General features: G+C 36.7%; 1 protein-coding gene across 1 annotated transcript in view; it reads left to right on the top strand.

Annotated features, from left to right (window-relative positions):
- Positions 1-22,462, top strand: part of HIPK3 (homeodomain interacting protein kinase 3) — a 91,832-nt gene that overhangs the window by 53,253 nt on the left and 16,117 nt on the right. Inside the window, 3 exon segments of the mRNA XM_027072929.2 lie at positions 13,951-14,074; positions 21,253-21,372; positions 21,998-22,084. Of these exon segments, the coding sequence (XP_026928730.2) occupies positions 13,951-14,074; positions 21,253-21,372; positions 21,998-22,084 (331 nt within the window).

The following is a 22,462-nucleotide window of genomic DNA, read 5'->3' as shown; positions in this document are numbered from 1 at the left end:
TAGCAGCTAATTAGTACCCTTCCATTTTCTTTTATTAGGTGGAATATAATTCAGTATATTTGAAGGCTTCTTACTGAGTTCTGGCAATTCTTTGGGATGGTTATTTGTTGGGATATATGGTTCTGGTAGGAAAGTATGTAGAGGAAAATATGTGTATGTGGGTGTTTCATATTTTCACATTCACTTAAATTCTGTTGTTCTAGGTACAGAAGTTGCTGAACGTAGTTGGACATTTTGTAGGTTATCAAATACCGGAGAATTTAATTTAAAATGTATATTAAAATGGCATGTATTTGGGGGCATGGTGTCTAATGGAGTATTTTGTGTTCATTGCATACATCTTTAAGAAGTGACTTCTGTTTATAAAATACTCTGTCTGCCAGGGGCTATATAAAGTATCAAACCCAGTGAACCAGATTTGACCATCTATACTCATAAGTACCAATTTAACATCACACACTCAATAAATTCTTACATGTCAAAGCCCTGTACCTAGCAAAAGACAGCAAAGACCTAAAGTGGTTATAAAAGGCAGGCACCAGGAAACGTACATTTGTACAAGGACAGCCAATCTAAGAAAGGATACACACTCAAGTTTTATAGGTAATTAACTCTGCGGAATCAACCTGGCAAGGAGGGGAAAGTATACATTTCCACAATATTTGGAAAAACTCTGTGTGTGTGTGTGTGTGTGTGTGTGTGTGTGTGTGTGTGTGTGTGTGTTTGGTACTATCCGTAGTTTCAGGCATCCACTGAGGGTCTTAGAACATAACCCCCTTACCCCTGGGTAAGGGAGGAACTACTCTATTTCCCTGTTAAGATCATTGACCTATAAGAAATGGTATACTCCAGAGTGCCACCAGATTATGTAAGATTACTTGATCAATCAATGCCTAATCTTCTACTAGCTTATTAATGCAAAGGTATATGGTCCTATGATTAAATAATGCATTTGTAATAGTTCATAACATAAAGATGATTTATCTGCATGATGTTGAGCTTGGACTGTCAACTCAGACTGCATAGGTTGTTTACAAGCTCTGCCATCCACAGAGACCTTGAAAAGTTGCTTCTGTGCTTCAGTTTCTTCATGTCTAGAATGGGATAATATAGTACCTTCCCCAGAGGATTTTGATAAGATTTAATGAGATAATGTGTGTAAAACATTTGGCACAGAATTTGACTCTTAAGAGTTCATAAACATTTTTTGTTATTTTCAGTAATTATTATGAAGTTATAAAATTGAATCATTTATTGCAATTAAATATTTTTTGTTGTCTGATTTAGTTTAAATGCAATTTATAGATTATGAGCTTCTGTTGGCAGCTACTGATGATGCATTATAATTGTAAATATATCTCATAGTTAAATTTAGGAAATCCTGGATTATTTTGTTCTTTCCTCCTAATCACCTGTAGAATAGGGATAACAACATTTATCTTGTTACCTCATAGAATAAAATATTTGAACAGATTGTAAAATACAAATGCAATGCAAATGTAAGATACTAGTAATATAGTTTGTATATATGTTAGTTACATTGATTTTTTTTGACATCCAGTAGTATATGACCAAACAAAATAAAAAGCAGACACATTCAACTCAGATATGTTTTTCCTTTATTATTTATGGATACTTTCATATTCCCCTACCAATTCACCCCATTTGCCTCTCTCTCTTGATGTATTACTAACAATTTTCTCAGTCTTCTCTCTCATGTCATGAGAATTCTTGGTGATCTTCCAACTGTTCTTGGTAGATAAAACATGAAAGAAGTAATGCTGTCTGTAAATGGGATATGTTTCTGACCCCTCTCTCTACAGAATACTAGCTGTTGATCCTAGATGTTCAAATAATTGATGTATCCATCCTTTTGGACACTGGGCTCTAAGCCATACATTTGGCATGTTGGTGATGAATATCAAATCTTTGCCAACTCCTGTTTTTCTACCTCACAGGTTTAACATTTAATAGGTTTTGGAATTATTTATCATTACTGCTGTTCTTTGTACTTGGTGCTTTGATCTGTATCATTGTCCTGCATACTTAAAAGATTAAGTGGCCTTGGAATAAGGATATTTTTAATTGTGATATTTTTAGCTTGCGACTTAAGCTGCATTTGAATGAGTGTCTATTCTAAGAGTGTGTGCACTTTGATTGCATTTCAACATGTTATTGAATAGCTGCGATTACAGTCATAAAAACAGTATGTGAATATCCAGTATTTTGTAGGGATGTTGTTGCCTCTGGTAATGCATTTCTTACCATATTAAAAATGTTTATAATTTAGAAAAATATTTCTAGAAGTGGTTGATTGTCCCTTTTGAAATTTATTTGCTTTTCTAAGAATGTTGAGGTTGTGTTGGTTATTTTTAAAAAGCTCCATACTGGGGTGCCTGGGTGGCTCAGTTGGTTAAGCGTCTGGCTCTCAATTTCAGCTCAGGTCATGATCTCATAGTTGTGAGATTGAGCCCTGTGTCAGGCTCTGTACTGAGGGCATGGAGCCTGCTTGGGGTTCTCTCTTTTTCCCTCTTTCTGTCTTTGCCCCACTCACTTATACATGTGCACATGTGCACTATCTCTCTCAAAATAAATACACTTTTTTTTTTAAAGCTCCAAACTGTAGAATATTGACAAGGGTGTGATCAAACTGGAAATTAACTCACTAGTATATTTTAACAGTCATCCTTCTGTAAAAGTTCCCATTGTAGAAATGTTCTTTGATATTTTCATAGGTTTTAATAGCATTTTGATTTGGAAGGATTGTTAGAGGTCTTCCAGTGTTAGTTCCCTGTTGTGCTTAGAAGAGTCTCCTTCACAGTCTTCCTGCAGTGAGAGAGGCTCTACGACGCACATTCAATGTCCTTTCTCTCCAGAGGCAGTGTATTCTTACCTCAAAAACTCTCGCTGGAAGATTATTCCTTATAGCAAAGGAAACAAAATTCACCTAACACTGATTATGTGGTCTGATTTGATGGTAGTAATATTAGAAGAAAACATGAAATTTCTATAAAGTCCAGGTGACTGACAATTTTTTTAACATTATTTTTTTTGTATCTTATTAGATACTTGTTTTAGAAACAAATATTGTGGAAATGTATACTTTCCCCTCCTTGCCAGGTTGATTCCGCAGAGTTAATTACCTATAAAACTTGAGTGTGTATCCTTTCTTAGATTGGCTGTCCTTGTACAAATGTACGTTTCCTGGTGCCTGCCTTTTATAACCACTTTAGGTCTTTGCTGTCTTTTGCTAGGTACAGGGCTTTGACATGTAAGAATTTATTGAGTGTGTGATGTTAAATTGGTACTTATGAGTATAGATGGTCAAATCCACTGCTGAGCTCATTTCCTAATTGTTTCTGTAAAAGGATATTACAGTCATCTTTGGGAACACGGTATCTGCCAAAGTAAGAGCCTTATTTTAACTAAGATGTATCTAGCAGATGACTGTGTATTTAATGTGAAAGATTATTTATGGTTAAGATGAGTAAATGCTTAAAGATCAGAGAAAGGAGTAAAATGTCAACTAAGTTCTTTTACATAAGTGTATTTATATTTCACATTTCCTTGTTAGTCCTAAAATCAAAGATGGTATGTTTAAAGAGAAAAGAACACTTTTAATGATAAGTATAGCATCCAAGTGGGAGAACTTCCAGTAAGACAAAATGTAATAGTTTCAGTAATCCTAGGAATTATTTATTTTAAAATGTAAGAGTTAAAGGTATGGATTTTGAAGTCATAAAACCTGGCTTTCAATCCAGCTGTACCTTGTACTAACTGTGTGACCCGCAGGCAAGATACTTATCCTTGTATCTGTTTCTTCACCTATTAAAAGGATTAGCATAGCTATCAAATTGGTTAATACTTAAAAAGCACTTAGAGCATTGCCTGTTTCATAAGCCATTATGTAACTGATGTTATTGCTGTTATTATGTATTTCCTAAAGGATTTATACAGAATGAAAAGTTGGTTTAAAAAATGACAGGCAAATCTTTAAAACAAACAAAAATTATCCTAGGAACACCTGATGGCTCAGTCAGTTAAGCGTCCTGACTTCAGCTCAGGTCATGATCTCATGGTTTGTGGGTTCCGGCCCCACCATCAGTGCAGAGCCTGCTTGAGATTCTCTCTCTCCCTCTCTGTCTGCCTCTTCCCCCGCTGATGCTCATGCATTCTCTCTCTCTCTCTCTCTCTCTCTCTCTCTCTCTCTCTCAAATAAACTTAAAAAAAAATTGTCCTGGGGTGCCCAGCTGACTCAGCCAGTAGAGCATGTGACTCTTAATCTTGGGGTTGTGAGTTTGAACTCCACATTGGGTATAGAGCTTACTTAAAAAAGATTAAAAAAATAAAAAAATTATCCTAGAAAACTAAGGACCAGTTAATCAGAAAAGGCACATAACAGATGTTTTCTCATGTTATGGAACTGTTAGAGAGCGTAGATAAGTTAGTATTTTTCTATTCTGTGGAAAATAAAACGGGAGCATAATTTTAATTGCATTGCTAAAATTACCTTGGTGTTAATTTCCAGGTCTTCTTTTTGACTTTCTTGTGTTTCTTTCAGTCATAAGATTTAATAATTTGAGATTGTGTATGGATTAGAGAAAGTCTTTTTGAATCAGGCATTTGAAATCTTTAGTTCCATCACTTTCTGGGTAACTTGGGGTATTGTATCAGTTATCTGTTGTTGTGTAGCAACTGCGAACTTAGTTGCTTCAAAAACAATGATATATTATTTCTCATGATTCTGTGGGCTGGCTGTACTCAACTGAGGACTTCTTCTGTTTTACGTGGAACATTTTGTTTACCAGCATTTTTTATCTTGGAGCAGAAGAACAGTGCAGAAATCTGTCTTTTTAGAACACTTCTTTAAATGAGGTAATGCATTAAAACTTATTTCCATGATGCTTGACCCATTGTTAAAGCTCAGTAAATGGTATTTTGTTGTAGTTGTTGTTTTTGTTTTTTGTATAGTCAAAACATTTAGCTTTCCCAAATGCAAAGTGGCTGGCATGTAAAAGTCTCTTGGTTGTTACCTGTTTGGCTTACGTATTTGATTTAACAGAAATATTCTTAGCATTTTCGATTTAGTGAATGTATGCTTATAGAGCTCCCTTTGATCAGTTCATGATCAAATGATGACTGAGTACCTACTATGTGCCACACAGTTTTCTCACTGCTGGGAATATAGCATTGAGAGAATTAAAGTTCCTGCCCTTGGGACACTTGCCTAGCTGAGATGGTAGGGGATGTGACTCTTGATCTCAGGGTCGTGAGTTTGGGCCCCATGTTGGGTATAGGGATTACTTTAAAAGAAAAAAATGTTCCTGTCCTCATGGAACTTATATACTAGTGGGGGAGGGAAAAATAGGTAATAAACATATTTAGTTGGTTGGAAGTGCTATAGAGAACTATAAAGCAGGATAAAGGAGGAAAGGTAAGTTTATGTGTTGGCAGGGGCTTACCCTTCTATATTTAAAGTGGTCAGGGAGGGGCTTTCTAATAAGTGATATTTGAGCAGAAACACAAAGTAAGAGTAAAGAGATTATGTCCTGCTATTCCCTCTGCCTGGAACAGATCTTGAAACAGGAACTCTGATTAGAAACAGTAAGGAGGCCAGTGTGGGTAGATCAGAGCAAGTAAGTGGTATTGTGATGGGAAATATTAGATGTAGTTAAGGGCTGAATCATGTGTGACCTTGTAGGCCATTGTAAGGGATTGACTACTCTGAGATGGGAAGCTGTTGGGGGTTTTGAAGAGAAGAATGGTGTTGTCTGACTTGTGTTTTAAATGGAGCTGCTAACTTGAGAATAGGTGGTAGAGGACAGGGGCAGAAGCAAGAAGAACAGTTAGGAAGCTTTTGCAGTAATCCAGATGAGAGATGATGGTGGCTTGGATTAGGGTGATGGTAGTAAAGGTGGAGAAAAATGGTCAAATTCTGGATCTTTTTTGAAGTTGGAGTCAATGGGATCTGATGATAGATGTGGAAAGTGAGAGAAGGAGAAGGGTCAAATTTGATTCTCCCAGATTATGAATCTGAGAAACTAGGATAGCGTTGTCATTTCCTGAGATGGAGAAGGTTGGGGAAGGAGAGGTTTGGGGGAAATTGGGAGTTCTTTTTGAATGTGTTTAGTTTGAGATCTCTAATAGATACATACTCAAGAAGAGATGTTGAGTGGACAGTTGGATACATAGGTCTGGAGGTAAAGAGAGAGGTCTGGGTTGGAGAGAGACATTTGAGAGTGTTAAGAATAGAGGTGGTATTTAAAACTCTGTGATTGGATGAGATCACTTAAGGGGAGTGAATGTTGATAGAGAAGTTGGACATCCAAGGACTGAGCCTTCGATACTCCAGAATTTAAAGCTTGTGGACATGAGATGGAACCAGAAAGGAATCTGAGAAGGGAATGCTAGTGAGATAAGGGGGAGAACAAAGAGTGGTGTTCTAGAAGACCAAATGCAGAGAGAGCATAATGAGAGAGACCAAATGCAGGAGAGCATGATATAATCATCAAGTCCAGTAAGTCAAGGATATGGCAGTGCAGTGGCTGATAGTGACCTTGACAAGAAAGCTATTTTGGTGGAATGGTGGGGAAATGAAAGCCTGATGAGAGTAAGTTCAATACGGGGGCAGAATTGGAGGCAGCTTTTCTAAATAGCGCTTTTAAAAAGGACTTGTATAAAGGGGAAAAAAAGAAAGGAGTGATGGCTGATGGAGAGTGTATAAAGAAGATGGTTTGTGGTGGGGGGGGGGGGGAGAGAGAGACAAGGAGAGGGATGGGTGAAGAAATTGGTGGAGTGATATGCTTCAGTAAGTGAGCCTGGATGCCTTAGATAGAAGCACTGACAGATGCAAGTGGGCTAGTAGATGTGATGATGAGAAGGTGGAACTTTCTTTCAAATTCTATTTTTTTTTTTTTTCAGTAAAGTAGGATGCAAGGACAACAGTCCGGAATGAGGATGGGGAGGAGGTGGTGGCTTGAGAAGAGAGGAGGTGTGAATTTGGACAGTGGGAGTATGAATAAATTATGGGAATGTATATACTGTTTAACATTTTACACACATTCTTTTATAGGTAAAAGCATAAGATTAGTCCTTTAGATAATCTTCAGAGAATGTAGGGTCCGTAGAACTGCGTCTTTAAAAATGAAAATATGAAGGCTCTGGTAAATTACTTGCCAGTGGAGGGAGAGCTAAGTGCTTATTCTTGAGCATTTGAAATACAGCTCTCTTTAGATGGTTTTCATTGTTTGAAGTTAGTGGCTCCTTACCAGACTCCAAAATTTGTCTTCCTAGAGCTTTTGCGCATTGATTCTCAATTTTTTAGTATCACCATAGCATAAAGTTCTTATGAAACTTACTGAAGGGAATTGCACCATGATCCACATTCTTTTAAAATGGATTGCCAGTATATGGGCAAGAGGTTCTTTTAGTGCCCTAGAGGTTTGACAAAGGGGTAGCACAAGATTAACTCGATCATAAAGACTGCTGCATCAAATTAAAACAGAAAAATTGGTAGTTCCTTCAACACTCTTTTCCCTTTTGGATTTCTATTCCATCAAAGGCATTTTCTTCCTGTCCTGGCTAGTTCTGTCTGAGGCATCACTTGTCTTTGGTGCATAGCCTTTATGCTCTGACCTTCTTCAGCCCTGGAGTATTCTTGCTCCACAGCATTGGGAGCTGATATATGGCCTCTCTTGGTTAACTTATTTTTCATACTAGCCAAAAAAGGTAGAAAAAATTCAAATGTCCATCACTTGATGAGTGGATAAGTAAGTCTGGTATATCCACACAATGGAATACTATTCAGCAATAAAAGTTAGTGAAGTACTGACACATGCTAGGACCTTGAAAACATGCCAGTGAAAGAAGCCACAAAAGATTATGTTAGATGATTCCAGAATAGGCAGATCTAAAGAGACCAAAAGATTTACTTTCGTGGTGGCCTCGGGATGGAGGAGTTTGGGAGGAATAGGGAGTAAATGCTAATGGATGTAGGATTTCTTTTTGGGATGATGAAAATGTTCTAAAGTTGATTGTGGTGATGGTTACACAATTCTGTGAATATATAAAAACCATTGAATCATACCATACCTTAATGAAAGTGTTACCTTAAAAAATGCCTACTGCATCTTCTACCTTAGGAAAACTGTTCTCATTTTAGTATTTTCATCCTTACTGAGTTTACCATTTACTTACCTTTTTCAAGTTGGTGTTGCATTTCTCTAGTATCTTTTTAGCATGTAGATAAATACTTGTGTAGAAGTATCATTATGAGGAGCCTGGATGACTGTACCTTTCAGTCTCACTGAGGGATGTTACTTACCGTCAGCTTCTGGCCCTTAGCTTGTCATTTCAGAAATTATTTGATTAGTGTTCTGGACTTGACCAGAACAGGGTGGTTCTGTCACTAGACTCACCAGAATCTGAAATATATCAGCATTATGCTAATTTATTAATTTTAATGAGAAGTGAAGCTCTTAGGCAGACTAGATATTTACACTTGCCTAACCATTATATTCTCTATATGTAGAAAAGAAAACTTACTCTCTGTGAGTTAGGAATATGATAAACATTTGCAGGATGGCCATGAAATCATCATGTGAGTTCATAGTTTAGTGGTGTTTGCAGTGATGACCCAAGATATCTGTCTCTGTTACAAGAATGTAATTGTTCTTTGAGCTGGGTATCCTGAGCTCCTGACTGAGATACCCTTTTTCCTAACAGGGCTGGTTTTTTGGGCCAGTAAGTGAATTTTCAACTTATAAAAGTAAATAAAGATGAAGTAAAGCAAATAAAATGTTCCATTAATAGTCATCTTCTTTTCTGAATGACAGGACTTCACTGTGTTCTTATTTGAAGCATCTGCTGCCAACATTCTCCTCTACTCTGGCAATAGTCCCCAGAGTTCAGTTTACATAGTTAAAAATTTTCTGTTTTCAGCTTCTCCACTTTACCCTATATTTTATATTAGTGTTTCAAGGTTTTAGAAAAGTAGAAAGAATTTATTCTTTAAAAAAATTTTTTTTAATGTTTTTATTTATTTTTGAGAGCAAGCGAGTGAGAGAGACAGAGCATGAGTGGGGGAGGGGCAGAGAGAGAAGCACACATAGAATCCAAAGCAGGCTCCAGCAGCACAGAGCCCGATGTGGGGCTTGAACCCACGAACCTCGAGATCATGACCTGAGCTGAAGTCAGACGCTCAACGGACTGAGCCACCCAGGTGCCCCGAAAGAATTTATTCTTAATGTTGATAAATTGGATTAAAAACACATGACAAGAAAAAAAATAATAACGAAGAAACATGGCATTTTAGGTATATATTGCCTTTGTTACCATATGACCTAAATTTTTTAGTTTGTGGGTTCGACATTTCTAATTGTGAGTTATTATTTATAGAGTGGTAGACAAGAGGTTTAGTTATACTTTCCATTCAGTTAGACATGTTTAATATGTGCTTTGCTTGGTCTCCAGAAGTACAAATGATGTGTATTCCCTGTTATATCCTTAGCACTGCCACATTATAGCTGCTCAGAAGGGAGTTAGGGTAGATGAAAAAAGGAGTGGGAGAATTTCCTTTAGGAGGAGAACAGAAAATTTAAGACTGGTCCACATATTAGAATCCCTGTTGTGATCATTTTTATACAAAAGTATAGTTAGCCCAGAGGAAGGATTTGAGAGCCAGTTAAGAAATAACCAGAAAACTAAGCTTTATTCATTACTGACAGATGGATATATTATTCTTTCATTCATAATTAAAAATTAAAAAAATATATATATTTATTTATTTTTGAGAGGCGGGGGAGGGGCAGAGCAAGAGGGAGACACAGAATCTGATGCAGGCTCCTCCACCAGGCTCCAAGCTGTCAGCGCAGAGCCTGACACGGGGCTCAAACTCACTAACTGAGAGATCATGACCTGAGCTGATTGACTGAGCCCTCCCCCTCCCCCCCCCCCTCCTGGCACCCTGCATAATTTACTTTTTAAAGTTTAATGTATTATAAGACTGAGTGGTGGAACTCTGACATCTCTGGCCGTTTCATCTAGATTGTAAATGCTTTTAAGGTATTGCCTCCCAGCCTTTTACGTTGATCGACATAGAAAATGGTAATATTTTATGTCATGCTAGGGTAGACTGGAGAGAATTTGGGCACATTTGAATGGGACTTGGTGAGGAAATTTGTTGCATTTTCTTTATGATATATATGTATTTGAAAATAAAATAGCAAAAGTTTTGGGGAATCTTGTGGCAACCATGGAATTGTGTCTCTCAGATTCTGCTTTCAGAGAACCTCTTGGGGAGCACAGTTGACTGAGAGTCTCCAGCTGTTGCACTTCAGGTTTGCATCTGGGTTGTTCCTACCTAGCCAGGGACCAAACATAGTAGGGGCATTAGAGTTGGATTATTCTTGCTTGGTGGGGAGCTCTTCTCACAGGTAATTTTTTGCTTAGAGACTCTGCATCGGCCCAGCCAAGACTTTCTCTTAATAGCACTGCAGTGATGTGTTCTCTCTGTCCGACTCTCCCTTTGCCTCTCTCCTTTCACAGGTGTCAGAACTGCTCAAGGTCTGAGGGCTGTCTTCTCCTACTCCTGCCTCCTCTCCCTGCCTTCCCCCCAAGAAATTTCTTGTACATCTAACCTGCTTTCAGAAGACCGCAAATACACAATTTGTGTAAAACTTGCAGTTAAAATTCTTTCTAATTTTTTATTTTTATTTTTTAGAGAGGGAGAGGGAGAAGGGGGGAGAGAGAGAGGGAGAGAGAGAGAGAGAGAGAGAGAGAGGGAGAGAGAGAGAAAATCCCAAGCAGAATCCGTGGTCAGCATAGAGCCCAGCATGGGGCTCTATCCCACGACCCTGGGATTACGACCTGAGCCAAAACCAAGAGTCAGGTGCTCAACCTATTGAGCCACCCATGCACCTCTCTTTCTTATTTTAAAATGAGAAATTTAAGTTTGCTTCTATGAGTATAACTTTTGTATCTCAAGTTTTATTCTTAAAGTGGCTTTATGCAGTTCCTGGTCAAGAGTTTGAAAAGATAGCTCCACATTCTTGTCACCATCAATTACAAATTTGGCTCATTTGTTAAGTGGTAGCAAACAGCAGAAGGAATTCATTGCTCTTTGTCTGATTGACAGAAACTGCTTTCTTATTGTTAACCAGGTATCAAATAATTTCAGTCTCTTTAAGTTGTATATCCAAGGCACTATCATTCTGTTAACTTTTCTTTCATTGCCAAATGTGATGTTGGAGTTTCCAGTAGCCAATTTCAAATCCCATTACGTTTTCATAGTAAATATTTCAAAATAATCATAAAACTCCTTAAAAAAATTTTTTTTATGTTTATTTATTTTTGAGAGAGAGAGAGAGAGAGACCGAGCATGAGCGGGGGAGGGGCAGAGAGAGAGGGAGACACAGAATCCAAAGCAGGCTCCAGGCTCTGAGCTGTCCGCACAGAGCCTGAAGCAGGGCTCGAACCCACGAACTGTGAGATCATGGCCTAGCCGAAGTGGATGCTTAACCGACTGAGCTACCCAGGCGTCCCTACTCTTTATTAACTCTTGTGGCCATTTCTCTTTCTTTCTGCCTAGGCTTCTATTCCTCAAGGTCAGTTCAAACTCATTTCAGTCTGATCCTTTTTTTGTGTGTGACCCAACCTTTATAGGAATGACTTATTTGAGGAATGTTTACTGAGTGCATATTCTCTGCTAGGTTCTGTGTATATCATAATGAACAAAAAAAGGGTAAGATCTTCTCTGTCTTTTGTACAATATTGTGAATATGTAAGATTGATAACTTAGTGTAACTTGTTTTTTCCCCTCGTTCTACACAATTTAGCATTTGGTTATATCTGAATATAATTCACATGTATGCATCTACACAAACCCTTACTAAGCATTTTGTCAAAAGAATGAAAGTATAACTATGTTCTAAAGATCTTTGATGGTGTGGTTTTTAATAAATGCTTGTGGATTAAGAGTCTGTTGAACCTTAAGTATTAATTACAGCAGAGATGTCCAGGAGCAGAAGAGTCACTGGACAGATTCTAAATCAATGGAGAAAACAGCTTGCTTATCCCTAGAACTTACTGTGATCAGAAGAGCTGTAGGGAGAAGATGGAACGGTCTTCCCATTGGTCTAACTACTTGAGCCTGGGGCTTTGGTTCTCAACTTTGGCCATGTATTGGAATCACCTGGGAGCTTTAAAAAAATACTGATTCCTAAGTCTCTCCCACTCCCCACCCCTCCCCTCCTCAAGTTTCTGATTTAATTGGTATGGAGTGTGGCCAGGACCAAGTGATTATAATGTACAGCCAAGATGGAGAACCACTGGCTTAGGAGATAATGACAGCAGTATCAGTTAAAGAAATTAGCAGAAGCCTTATTTTGCTTAACTGTATATTTTGTCTAACTTATCTTGTCTAACTGTATATAATATGTATACTGAAAGGACCTGGGAACAGTGCCATCCTGGCACTAATGAGGACCCATAGCTCATTGACAGAGTTCTGACTGGTTAAGTCTAGGAAATTTAGAGTATCAAAATAGATAACTACAGTAATGGATTATAACGCACTGGATAAAATAGGGTTCCATTAATTTAGGCTCACATAGGCAAATAAATGAGTAAATTGAAAATTTGATAAGAAAGGATTATATATACAGTCCCAAACTGAAATCCTGCAAAATATTTAATTACAAAGGGAAAAGGAGGAACAAAGTGAACATTATTAGTACTAGAACAAATCAAAATTGTATGTCACCTGATGGCACATAATGAGAAAAAAAACATCACTTCTCTAATACTCTTCCCAAAGATGTATAACCTGGATCTAATTATGAGGAAACACCAGGCAAACCTGCACTGAGAGACATTCTACAAATAACTGACCTGTAACATCTTATGCCAAGGTCATACAAATGAAGGAAAGACCCAAATTATTCTAAAAAAGAGACACTACAACTAAATGCAGTGCATGGTTTGGAATTGGATCCTTTTGCCATAAAGGACATTTGTTATTAGTATAATTGACCAAACTTGGGGTATGGGGCTTAGAGAGTAGAGATGTACCAGTGTGCATTTCCTGATTTTGATGATTGTATTGTGGTTATGTGGGAGAATATCCTTGTTTGTAGGAAATACAAAGTATAGAGTTATTTAGCAAATTACTCTCAAGTGGTTCAGGAAAAAAACCCACTCATTGTATTGTTCTTATAACTTCTCTGTAAGTTTGAGACTGTTCAGGGTAACCATGATTGTATGGCTTACTTGGGAATTACATAGCTGTATGTGAAGCCTCTCAGAATGTTAATTTTATCATGGCAGGGCATGTGAAGTAGCACATATTTATCTGGGCATGATATTTTTCATGGAATACATTTTCCAAGTTATCAGAGCTTGTCAACTGATAAACTACTTTCTACCTGTTTCAATGTCCTTTATTTTCTGCCTCTTAAAATTGTACTTGGTCTTGTCCCATTTGGATGACTAATGGTCCTGGTTTTGTGAATATTTATTATTGTGTTCTGAAGTAATATCTAGGACTAGATCCACTTTTAGCCTTTGGGGTTGTTTTGTTTTGCTCTTATCTTTCAGTGTCTGGTTTTCAATTCTGTTGATGTCACAGTGTATGTATTTCATAATTTTCCAGTTCTCTTTCTAGTGTATTATTTCTAATTTGTTACAGTTGCAAAGTCAAGATCTGTGCTTTTTTCCTCCTTTTTAATATGTTAATAAAATTCTCTATGAGATTAAGTATAGAGATTTTTATCCTAGCAATGGTTGTATTCATTGTACCCTTTTAAGCTTAATGGCTAGGTTTCAAAGAGTTCTGAAAAGTGAAGTTACTATAAATAGAAGGTGACTTCTCTGTCATTTATTAACTTTCTTAGAATGTCAGATGAATTAAGATAATTTTAGAGGGAAATCACTCTTTTTTCCTTTCGATTTCAGAGCTCCAGAGATTATATTGGGGTTGCCATTTTGTGAAGCCATAGACATGTGGTCATTGGGATGCGTGATTGCAGAATTATTCCTTGGATGGCCACTCTACCCAGGAGCCTTGGAGTATGATCAGGTAACAGAACTTCATGATCATCGAGGTAGAATTTATAGAATGTAAAGAAAAATAGTAGACTTATATGAATGCATTTCCCAAGTATATAATACCTGTCAAAATCTTTTTAAAATAAAATAACAAAATCTGAGACCTTAGGGAATTTAAATTCAAGATCTCAAAACTGTATTTGGTTGTTTAAAAACTTTTATAACAATTGAAGTAAGCTTTCATAAACAAAGTTACAATCCACAGGTCCCAAAACAGTTCTGCAGAAAACACTTGGGAGAATTTTTTGTATCATTTTTATGCTACAGACCTATAAAGGGCTGGACTGTATCCATTTAAATAATAGAGCTATGCTTGGGTGACAACTTTGATGGTGGATGAAATGTCAGCCACTTCCAAGGAATAAAAGGCCTCATAACTATTGGTCTTAAATCAACAACCATTATTGGACTTAAGTACTTCAGTCACTTGAACCCTCTTTAGTATTTTAAGTTGTTTTTGAACGGTGCTGAAAATCTGTTTAACATTATTAAAATGATTCTCCATCAGGCTCTGTGCTGGCAGCTCAGAGCCTGGAGCCTGCTTCTGATTCTGTGTCTCCCTCTCTTTCTGCCCCTCCCCTGCTTGCTCTCTGTCTCTTTCTCAAATAATAAACATTTAAAAATAAATTAAAAAAAATAAATAAATGATTCTCAGTAGAATCCAGCAAATTATTTCATGAAACACTTTTCATGATAGTTTCAGTTATGTTCATTAGCCTCTCTAAGCTATTAGATCATATTGTTTGCTGTTTTATTTTTTTGTTTTTGTTTTTAATACCAAGGTTATTTTTGGAGTAATTATAATCTTAATCAGTATTTTTTGAAAAAGTTTCATAGCATCCCCCTTGTTAGATATATATACTCAAATCATATTTTAGTGGAAAACATTAGTCAAAACTAACAAAGTGATTATATCAGTTTTGTCTTCAATTGGTTTGTAATGGATAAATATAATTTTTATTTAGGCAATATAGTGTTTAACTTTTAATGAAAAAATAGAACATTTCAATGCACACATAATCTAATTGTAACAATGAAATGTGCCTTATTTCTGACTTTCAGGGCTTAGCTTTCTATATCAAAAAGGGTCTGAGAGGTTGTGAATTTGGTGACTTCAGTGTTGCTGAAGTGATTCTACAAGTCATTTAATAGTAATTATGAGATCAGATGTTACCATTAACTTTAATCTCTTCTTCCATAGACTTTCTACCCATAAGTCTCCTCTTTTAGGCTGGGCTTCCTATATTCTCTGCTTTTCTCCCTCTGTGTTCAGCATTCCTCTTAGAAGGTAGTTTCTGTAACCTTTTCCATACATACATCTTGGCTTCCTTCAGCTTTTTACCCAGCCACTAACTTTGATGCAGATGGCTAGACTGTGGCTAGTTTTGAATGAGTTGGTGATCTAGTTGCAGAATCCAATAATCTCTTAGCTGTTGAAGGACCAAGGGTACCAGTCACATGCTAGAAGTATACTTCTGGTTTTGTGGGTTACAAGTTGTGACATGTATGGTATTATGGAGCAGGACACCATCTTGTGGCAACTTCAGATAGATTTGCTGCTGTACTTTGGATTGGGATTTTTATAGTTCTAGTCTTGGACACCTGTTGTTAGTTCTGAGAAGGACCCTACAGATTTTCTAGTTATACTTTTTCCTGTTTTTTAAAGAAGATAATTGAGGTCCAGAAAAATGAAATGACTTGTTAAAAGTCACAGTGGTACTTTAAGACAAAGCCTTGATCAAACCTCAGTTTTTCTTTTTTTTAATTTAAAAAAAAATTTTTTTTTTCAACATTTTTAATTTATTTTTGGGACAGAGAGAGACAGAGCATGAACGGGGGAGGGGCAGAGAGAGAGAGACACAGAATCAGAAACAGGCTCCAGGCTCTGAGCCATCAGCCATCAGCCCAGAGCCTGACGCGGGGCTCGAACTCAGGGACTGCGAGATCATGACCTGGCTGAAGTCGGACACTTAACCGACTGTGCCACCCAGGCACCCCAAACCTCAGTTTTTCCAAATTTCATAATAGATATCTTTTAAAACAGAGAACAGGTGTTAATCTGATTCAGATTAGCAGTACTTTCAGGATGTATATTACTTTAATTCCAAAAGGGTATAATAATTTAAAAAATAATTAGCATATAGCATCAGTAATTGCATATTATCAATTTGATGTTTTAAAAGTTATTTTCCAATAACTTTTCCAATAACTCAGGTTATTTTCCAATAACGCAAGGGAATAGGATTGATGATGTGAGCATTCTTGTTTGGTTTCAGTCTTAGACTTTACACATATTTCCAAATATGATGTATGCTGTATAGGTTTTGATAAAGGTCAGATGTCAAATAGAGCTCCCTCTATTCCCAGTTTTCTAAGTTTTTTCTTTTATCCTAAATTGGTTTGGACTTTCAATGCCTATTCTATTCTGTGCTATGCTATGCTATGCTATGCTATGCTATGCTATGCTATGCTATGCTATGTTATGCTATGCTATTTTTATTCATTCATTCAGAGTGCAAGCGGGGGACAGGGGCAGAGGGAGAAAGAGAATCTTAAGCAAGCTCAGCGCTCAGCATGGAGCCCGGCATGGGGCTTAATCCCATGACCCTGGGATCATGACTTGAGCCGAAATTCAGAGTTGGACGCTCAACTGACTGAGCCACCCAGGTGCCCCTCAAATGCTTTTATGCATCTATTAAAATGTTCACCTAAGTATTTCTAGGGGTTGTATTTTACTTTAGTCTACTTATTAATGCGGTTTGATTTCATAGATTTTCCCCAGCTTCCTAGATTAAGATCATCAATTAGCATGTGAAGAGGCCATCAGTAGGGTATGCCTTTGTCCGTTACCTGTTCCTTGTTCCAGCCATCTGCTGCCCTCATGTACTTGGGCACATAATTGGGGTGTTATTGTTATTTTATTTTTTAACTCATTTTTTTGCCTACAGTGGCAGTGCAGTGGGTAATAGTAATATTACTAATTAATACTTACTGAGCTCTTTTATATGCCAGAAACTGCTCTTAGACTTTCATTAACTCACTTAATGCTCACAATAACCCTGTGAGGTACATTCTACTATTGCCTCTGTTTTGCAGATGAAGAAACCAAGGTGTGGGGAAGTTAAATAACTTGCCCAAGAATCCAACACAGGCAATCAGAATCCAGAATCTTTCCTGTTAGCAGTGGACCACGTCTACACTACCTTGTGGATAATGATACTTTCCATAAGTATCATTACAGTAGGGGAGAGAGTTAAAAGGACCCAACCAAACCCTGCACCAGTCTGTGCTCAATCCCTGGCACCAGCCCTCTTCCAGACTTTCCACTTCCAGACGTCCACTTTCACCTTCCCAACTGTCTCTCTCCTGTCACTTGAAGAGGATTTTCATGGTCTTTATGTTAGTTTCTCAAATCCATCAACCTCCACTGGCATTCTGTCTCCAGACTGAGTTTTAGTGATGGAGCCAGGAGCTTAGTTTATCATTTTGTTCTACGACGACATTTTGTATAAATGTTTATCTCTCAGAATGTATGAGAGTACAAGATACTCTTTTTAGTGTTTGCTTTTATTAATAGCATTGCTTTTAATACCAGAAGTGTTCTTCTATTACAAATCTACCAGTATTACTTATAAAGAAGGGATATTAGCCAATGAATTTGGAAAATTCAATTCAGCACGAACATAGAGCAGTTCTATATTTTATACATCTAGTAATAACTTTAATCTAAAATTGACAGAACCAAAAAAGAAAATAGATAAACCCACAGTCATAATTAGAAATTTTTAGCACATTTCTTTTAGTAACTGGTAGAGCAAAAGTAGAAAAAAAATAGTATACAGAGGATTTGAGCCCATGAATAAGTTGATTTAATGACACAGGCATGTAGTACTACTTCCAAAACTACACACAAATTGTAGAATACATACTTTTCAAGTACACATGGAACATTTACAAAAATAAAGACTTTCTATGAAATATAACTTATCTCTTAGGTCTTGTCTTAATGTCTAACCTTTATTTAATCTTCTAATGCAATAACAGTTTTGTTTTTTTCCCAAAGGAAGTGAAAAAGAATTAACAGTAGACCTATAATTATTATATACTTAAAAGCCACATTTGGGTCACCAGGAGAAAATTCATAGATTATTTTAATTCTGCATTATGGGGTTTGTGTTCTAGCTCTTTAATCATCTTTATCATCTATTTCTTAAAGCTTTTCCAAGGCAATTTCCTCTTTGAATTTTGGACTCTACAGCTAGGCATTGACCATGTCGAGAATTCCTCACGTCATATTTTCTCATCTCTGCATTTCATTCCCATTTGTACACCAGCGTTTTGGTGTATGTGTTTAGAGAAGGCTGTCCTGTGAATTAGTGCTTGAATCCCTTCCTGTCTTAATTATAATACGACAGTATACTGTCTTATTACTGTTCTGTGTATTGGTTTTAACCTATATTTACGAGGAAAATATCAAAAACATTCCAGGGAATTAAATAAATTTTATGGATGGGTAGACAGTATTAACTTGGTAAATGTTGATTGTTCTTGCAAAATGTTTGTTGGAGTTTAGATAGAATCTCATCCAGAACAGCTAAAAGTCTGAATTTATATTCGAATTATCTTACTTGGTAATTTCAAGTCATATCCTGTGTAAGAAAAATAAAGTTCTCTATTTCAACTCCTGAGTGTTTAGGGGGAGTAGGAATCTTTAAAGAATTCTATTTTATCCGGCTATTTGGGTTGCATAGAGACCTTCTCAAGTAGCTGGCTCTTTATGTGTAGACTATCACAAAAATCCAAGAATGGAGCTATAATATGACTGGACTTTGTGAAGTCTAGAGTTGGAGGTGCTTTTGGATTCAAAGAGACATTTAATGGAATTAATAGGCTTCAGTAGAACTTCGCTCTGGGGCTGGATAAGTGTGAATTAGATGCTCTTTAAGTATTTTTATCTATTCTGATTTTAATTTGCTACTCTGAGTTTCTGCTTACAGTTAACTTTGGTTATGTTAACATGGCCATTAGACTCCAGGTGCATTCAGCTCATTCCTCAACAGTGATTGATATTTCTTAGTTCACATTCCTGACATTGTAAGTCTAATTTGCTTATTAGCTTATTTCTAGTTGAGTTCACAACATGAATTTATGAATGAATCACTTCTGAGTCAGGTTTTCACCCTTCATTCACTGGGGACAGAGGAGGCAAAGGCTGAGTCTTTTCATGTATTAGGAGTTACAGATGGAACAGGGTTTTTTTTTCCCCCCAGAAGACAGAGCAGGCATTATGACCAAAAATAAACTCAGAAGATCGCTTGCCATTTTTTTTTGTTTTTTTTTTTCCAGTGCCATTTCAATTGCCTTATTCTGTGTTCTTTTAACACTTTATTTTCTTCTTCATAATGGCACTTCCTAGCTTAATTGCAGATTACGTGCTTAAACATTTATCTATTTTACTGAACTATATGCTTTTGAAGGTTGGCACCATGTTTTACTCATCTGCATATCTTTAGCATTTGACACATAGTAAATGCTCTGTGTATGTTTGTTGAATTGTGGAACGCCTTTCCCACCATCTGAAAGACTCTGATGTAACATCTAGGTACTGGACCCTTAGGACTTTTCACTTTCGTTTTTCATAAAACAGGGAACTCAGCCACTCGGGGGATGTGGGGTGAGAGAAGGCACCACACTTTAATTAAAATGAAATGAAACGGATTTGTAAGGTGGATATTTTAGTTGTCATTTCAGGTAAAATTGAGGATACAAATATGGATAACTATCTCTGTTGTCTAGAGACTTGACAGTCTAATAGGGAAAACAGACGTGTAAAAAAATAATTGTATTACAGTATTATAAATGTATTAAAATGGTTCAGTTTTAGGTTGATGGGAACACAGAGGAAAGGAATTCTCTTTGTTTGAGGTTAGGTAAAGCTGTATAGAGGAGAAGTTCTTGAACTGGGTCTTGAAGAAGGAACGGTACTAAAGTTTGTTGTTGTAGGACTTGGTGAAGTTGGGTGGGGAGGGGCACAGGGACATTGTTAAGTAGGAGTTAGCAGTTTAGGAAGGAGAAACAGCCCATGCAAAATTTAGTGTGGTGCTAGATGGGCTGCTGCTTTAAAGGACCATGTAAAGAGCAGGGAAGAGATAAAGCTCAAAGCCTGAATGCTATGATTGGAGGTTTGGAATTGATCCTGTAGGCAGTAAAGTAATTTTATACAAGGGGGTAACAGTCAGATTTGTGTTTTACCAAAAATGGCTGTTAGCAGTGTGAATACTGAATTGGGGGTGAATGGATGGCATCATTAGGGAGGCAGATAAACTACTTAGGAGGCTTGTGAAATTGTGTAACTCAGAATTGAAGAAGACTTGAAATGGAGATGGAGAGAAGGGACAGTTATGTGGGACCGTGATGATGGAGAGGTATGTGTCTGGTATAAATTTCAGATTTCTGATTTGGGTGTTTGGTGTTGCTGGGAAATACACGAGGATTAACAGGAAAATGAGTTGAGGATATGTTCATTTTGAGGTGCTTAAAGTCCAACCAGATGGAGAGTTTCCATAAGCAGTTGGATCTACAGCTCCAGAGCTAGAGATAAATATTTAGATACAGATTTAGAGATAAAATTGTGGGCACTTGGGGCTTATAGAGGGAAAGAGGACAGATAAAACTTCTACCCTACTGGTAAAGCCCTCAGCCTGCTAGTTCACTTTCACCCCTTGTCATTTTCTACTTAGTGAATCTCTGCACTTCAGTATCTGAGTATGTGGTATTTACTCCTGATTGTCCATATTTATTCATATTATACCCTTAGCATAAATCATAATAAGGTTTCCTAAAGAACTCTTACTTGTCCTTTAAGACTCAACTTGAGCATCACCTCTTTTGGAACTTTATGTGACTTCGGTTATTTTAGGTGTCCCTTCTCTGTCTTTCCATAAGCATGTATTTACCATGGTACTTACAACTCTGTATTATAATTGTTTACTTGTATGCTCCCCACTAGACTGCATTTCTTGAGGGCATAGACTACATCATTGAATTCTTGACCTAACATCTAGTTTAGTGTCTGATACAGAATACATGTTCAATTAATATCTATTACATGAAAGAATAAACTCTTCTGTTTTGTATATTATTTTTCAGATTCGATATATTTCTCAGACTCAAGGTTTACCAGGAGAACAGCTGTTAAATGTGGGCACGAAATCCACAAGATTTTTTTGCAGAGAAACAGATATTTCTCATTCTGGTTGGAGATTAAAGGTAATTCATTAAAAAAGAAAAAATTTGGAAAAAAATTTTTCTAAGGTGCTTCATGTAGATAATACCCTCCATGCCTATTTTTATTTTACTGCATTTCTGCCTCCTTCTGAATTTTCATATTTGACCCCCTCCCTTTTTAATGGGGGGAAAAAAAAGCCCTCCCTGAGTAACTTAGCTCATTCTCTAACCTGACAACATAATTATTAACTCATCTTAAATGGTTTTTTAAATTTTGCGTATGTAATTACTTTTGTGTTGTGTGTTTCATCTTCTCTACTCAGTTTCCCATTATTAAGCTTTATAGGACAGGGACTGAATGTCAACATTTACTCCATAACCCAAGTACCTAATTTATTCTTAGGCTTTTTGGGGGCTTAGTAAATCCCCAGTGATTAACTTTATAACCAGTTACTTTTTTATATGTATATATATTTTTTTAACTGAACCAGGCTCTTCTCATTTTTCTTTTGGTACTTTTAAAAAGCACATTTTTTATAATTGTTTAAAATTCCTTGCCTTAGAATATTCAGTGTTTTAGACTAAATGTGCCAGAACTAAAGAAATAAAGAATTTCCAAATGGTGGATAATAATATATTATTTCCTCTCTTTGATATATCCAATAAGACACTAGAAGAGCATGAGGCAGAGACAGGAATGAAGTCTAAAGAAGCCAGAAAGTACATATTCAACAGTCTGGATGATATAGTGCATGTGAGTACCACAGTCATGCTTGTTAGTCTTCTGGGCTTACGATGATAGACCTGAATGCCAAGGATACCACATGTTCATCATCTTCTAAATGACTATGGAGTGCTGTTGGTTTTAAGCTTTTCAAACAAAACTGATTCTAAGGTTTCAGCCCTTTAGGAACTAAACTGCATTTGTCTTTATCAAATATTATTAATTCCATCCTGTTCTTTAGTAGAAAGTATTTTCTTCAAAAGGGGAAATCCTAGCTCTACAAATTTCTTTTCTTTGCATTTGTTAGAAATGGATATTTGTTAAAATATTCATTAATTTTTTTTACTTTGAATCCTATTTGGTACTTTGAAACATTTTCTGAATTTATGAAACTCAATTATTTGTTCT

This window comes from Acinonyx jubatus, chromosome D1 (assembly GCF_027475565.1).
Source record: "Acinonyx jubatus isolate Ajub_Pintada_27869175 chromosome D1, VMU_Ajub_asm_v1.0, whole genome shotgun sequence".
NCBI classification, from domain to species: Eukaryota; Metazoa; Chordata; class Mammalia; order Carnivora; family Felidae; genus Acinonyx; species Acinonyx jubatus.
The sequence above is the reverse complement of the archived record's forward strand: the minus strand, read 5'-3'. Positions and strand labels throughout refer to the sequence as shown.